General features: G+C 35.0%; 1 protein-coding gene across 1 annotated transcript; it reads right to left on the bottom strand.

The window, feature by feature from the left end:
* Positions 1 to 1,381: 1,381 nt before the first annotated feature.
* Positions 1,382 to 3,816, bottom strand: LOC140872189 (uncharacterized). The gene is made up of 6 exons (XM_073274977.1): positions 3,365 to 3,816; positions 3,099 to 3,216; positions 2,705 to 3,018; positions 2,487 to 2,618; positions 2,281 to 2,379; positions 1,382 to 2,163 (listed from the first exon to the last, which is right to left on the bottom strand). The coding sequence occupies exons 1-6, from the start codon at positions 3,724 to 3,726 to the stop codon at positions 1,665 to 1,667; spliced, it is 1,524 nt and encodes a 507-aa protein (XP_073131078.1). The 5' UTR covers positions 3,727 to 3,816; the 3' UTR covers positions 1,382 to 1,664.
* Positions 3,817 to 4,695: the final 879 nt, after the last annotated feature.

Genomic DNA, 4,695 nt, shown 5'->3' with positions numbered 1-4,695 from the left:
TATAAGATGTTGAAATATAATATATATTTTTATTGAATTTGTAATAAATTTTTTATTGATATATATATAATTTTTAATATAAGATGTGAAAAGTTAAAATGTAATATATTTTTTATTTAATAAATATAATATTTTTTTTATTGAAATAGATAGAGTTTTTAATATAAAATTTTGAAAGAAATGACATATATTTTTTATTAAATAAATGTAATATTATAAGATGTTAAAAGTTGAAATATAATATATTTTTTATTTAATAAATGTAACAGATTTTATATTGAGATAATGAAATATTTGATAGTGTTTTTAAAGTTCAACTGTATAAGTTTTTTTTAACTTTTTTTTTAAAACAAGGGTCAACCCGGACCCGGAACCGCCGGTTAACCAGAACTGGCCACGGGCGGACCGGTTAAGGGTCGGCCTATTGCCGACCTGGACCCGGACCGGATCCGGCCCGTGGCCAGGTCTATTCCGAAGCTTGTCCATTTTACGTATTTAGCTTGTCTTCAGTTTCGCTTCTTGTCAAGAGCAGTTAGACTATGAATCGAAATCTTGTATGTTCAAATGATTTTCCTCTTTGTCTAGATTGTTATGTCAACACCAAAACTATGAATGTTCCAACAATTAGTATTCTTGTCTTCGTCAATATTTTATTCTTTTATTATTAAATATTATTTTTTTCCTTTCTATTTAAAATCAAAACAAGAAAAAAAATTAAGGTTTTAACTCTGCATTATCTATCTCATATTGCAAAATGAGATTGCTCTTAATTAATTAATTAATTAAGTAATTTTTAAAAAATGCTAATTATCTTTATTGACTATTAATTTTAGTAGAAAATTCTTTATTATATTTTTAGCTTTATATATAAAATTTCAGATTCTAATTATGAAATTGTGTTTTTGCAATTTAATAAATATGTTTTTTTTATGTTTATGTAAAAATGATTCGAAAGAAGGCTAGCTAATAAAAAAAATATTTTAAATGTCATTTTTGGAACTAGAGACTATTTTGCAGAATTACCTTACATGAAGGTCAAAATTGATTATGATAGTTTAAGAAAAGTCATTTATGAAAATCCATCATTTTTTAATTATTTGTGTAATTTAAAATTATGTTTGTTATTATTTAATTATATTTTATAAATTATATGCAAACTTTTATATTTTAGTTTAATTTTCTTCAATTATGTGTACTTTTATTTTGTTTTTAAATATCTATTTATTTTATGAAAAAGAATCAATATTTCAACGTCATATTTACAACATCAATGAGATAATAAAGTTATTAATTTTGGCATCAACATGCAATGAAGTTATCAACTCATCACACCAACACCCTCCCACCATCAAACATGCCCTTAAAATCATACCAATCACCATACAACAACATATCCCATTATATTATTTGTCAATCACCTTTCATTTTCTTATTACTCTAGTTATTTATTTTAGTTTATCCAATCTGGCGAATCATACAGCACTGTATAATGCCAATTATTATAAAACTAGAACGTGCCTAAAACTAATAATTATCATACAACATATTTATCCAAACATAACAATGAAATTATTAAAAATCATTTCAAATTCGGAGCAGAACTTGTCAACATGCTCGCCTTGCCCGTATAAATCATTTCATGCACCCAAAAGCAAAAGACACCATCAAGGCAAGTTGACAGTCCTTCTCCCACCACCAAACCACGCAGCCATTTCATCCTCATTATCATCACCACCAGATTCAAGAAATTCACTTTTTCCTTGAAAGATGTAACAATTAAATCTGTCAGTATCGTCCCCCGCAGCTGCTCGAAATGTATGTCCGATCTTATTACCCACTTTCATTCTCCATAATTCTTGCTTTCGGATATCCCGGGACATGTCACTCTGACCTCCAACTACAGGGAAGTCCATAAAACCTGCCACCTCATTCCATGAGCTTGAGCTACTCTGATCTTGATCGTCGTTCTTGACAAATTCGTAGGATTTATGGCACCCATAGTCCCTAGTTTGTGTTCTTTGTCCAAACCAAGGATGTGTTTGATGATTCTTAACCATATTGCTACAATGTTCCGATGCAGTATCGGTAGCATTAGACGTGATTCGTCTCTTATGATCGCATTTCAAGCATCTCATATTTCTCCGAAAATTGATATAATTACACCTGCAAATACTCATTATTTGGAAGTGCATCGAAAGGATATAAAAACTTCGATACAAATATTATCGACAAATTTGATTATGCTGATTTTGAAGAGACAAAAAGGAACATAACACTTACGATTCACATTCCCACTCCCCGGGATTGAGGTGCCGCTTTGAAGGCTTCTCCTTACACATCAAACACCTAGTATTTCTTGCGAAGTTCAAGAACTTGCATCTGCAGAAAGTTAACCTTCTTAGAATAAATAAAAACGAAGACAAACTACCAGTTCAAATCTAGACGATAATGAAAAACACAAGTAACTAGATTCTGAAAATCTTTACTTATCACATAGCCAGTCTCCCTTCTTTAATGGAAGATGCTCCATCTCCTCTGCTATTTTCGCCAGTCTTTCTCGCGACAAGCTGTCGCATCGTAAGCACTTGAAATTTTGGGTGGGATTAATCGACTCACACCTATAAAATAGTAGAATTTTCAATTTTACAATACTGTAAGAAAACTACAGGATACTTAATAGATTCCCGAAGCGTGGTGACATTACTTTGGGCAAATCCAACTGTCTTGCTTTGTTGGAGCTTGAACTTGATTCTTATCTATGTCATCTCTATTTCCTATAATTGGTTTAAAATCACGTTCCTCGATACTTATTATGTCCACCATCTCTTTCAGCAAGATTCTGACGGATTCTTCTATCTTTTTATTTAAGCACGGATTGTTCTCCACTGAGTTGACCAGGGGAGCAAGACTGTATGTCAACAAGAGGCGCATTACATCCACAGTCCTAACACCTTCATCTTCATTAGCCTTTACAAATGCCCTATCACAATCTCCCCTTAAAATGCAGGAGCTGCAGACCTACTAAAAACGAATGCTATTAAAAACATTGCTGAGCAAAATACAAATTCTGAGTCAAATGCACAACTAAGACAACATACATTTTCTTCGTTGCTCCCAACATAAGCTCGCAAGCGCTTTCCTGAGTTGACTACTTTTCTATCTGTGCTTGGACATCCAGTCCCAGCAATCTCTAGAATATTTTCCCGGGACAAATATCTGAGAAAACGAGCATTTTTCAATGTAAACAGCATAGCAATCAAATATTTTTCACATTGTCAAAATATCAAATACTTGGTCTTCTTGCAGTTACTCTGTTAGACAAAGAAGATATTTTTAAATCGGAGTCGTGGGGAAGAATCATTACCTTATAAGTTGATGCTGATCACGAGCGAAATTCAAGCAAGCACTCCTGATCGAATTTGCCTCCTTGCTTCCCAGCTCTCCATTTCTGGAGAAAGGGTTTTCAATGGCATCAAAATACCCCTTTTTCAACAACGCGTGCATTAAACTAACCCATTCACGCCAGGGGTGTGAGATCCGGACATTGGTTAGAACCGCACTCTTTTCCGGCGGTCCTTGAGCTTCATCTTGGATGAACTGGTTCGCAGGGCTAGTGAGTGAAGGTTTCCCAGAGACGTGCTTGTGGAGATGGGAAATTGGTGAATGAAATCTAGGGTTTTGGAATTTAGGCTTGAGTGATTCGACGTAGAAACGAGCATTGAACATTACTGAGAGCACTGAGCGAAAATAACAATCCGTTATGGCTTCAGTTAGCACTTCGTGGTCGGTGGTCACGGTCAGGTTCGTGGATATGTTAACTAGTGCATCTCCCGTGATCCAGAAAGAGTTCATTTTGTTTTTTAATGAATGAAATTTTCATTAAAATGTAAATAAGATCAGCTACATGGGACATCCCCGAGTGATTACAATCAAACACAAAATAAGTTAACAAAGCTCCGAAGGCACAAAATCATAGTTCGAATACATACAACGTAAAACCAAAATTTTAATTAATCGAACCATGTTTTCAACGCTTGGATCATCATCTTCAAAAGACCCTATTGTGTGCACTCCACACATGATAGATGCAAGCCGCCAATATCATCACTCTCATACATGTCAAGCCACCTGCGCCCCTATATACTCCTCTAAACGCCTTCAAAATCATGGAAGGTGATCTCATATGTTTTCTCATGTCAAGCCAACCCCTAGTTTGATCCCAAACTTCACAAGACACTCGGCATTGGAAGAACAAGTGCCCAAGAGATTCATCACAATCTTTACAAAGCCAACATCTCGTCTTCCACGAAACCAAGCCTATCTCGAGTAAGTAGTTTCCCATTAGCAAATAGCCACAAAATAACTCTATATTTGGAAAGGATGCACGATTTCCAAACAAGAGGTTTCCATGGCCAAACACCCCGAGTCTCCAAGAAGAAACCATATGCCTTCCTCAACCCACCATTACCCTCAAACCAATCCTCCAAACCACGATTAGCATGCAAAACCGATCCCATTCTATCCACCATGGCATCTCTAATCAACTAGGACTCCTTTCGTTTATGAAACTTCTAAAGGGTTTTGGCAAGTAAAGCTTTATTCCATGACGAAATGTTCTTTAATCCCAAACCACCATCTTCAGTTGGTTTACACACTTCCTTCAATGCAATTTTGGGGGGGGGGGGGGGGGGGTTG

Source organism: Henckelia pumila, unplaced genomic scaffold, assembly GCF_033568475.1.
Source record: "Henckelia pumila isolate YLH828 unplaced genomic scaffold, ASM3356847v2 CTG_461:::fragment_3, whole genome shotgun sequence".
NCBI lineage: Eukaryota > Viridiplantae > Streptophyta > Magnoliopsida > Lamiales > Gesneriaceae > Henckelia > Henckelia pumila.
This window is presented reverse-complemented; position numbering and strand designations above follow the sequence as displayed.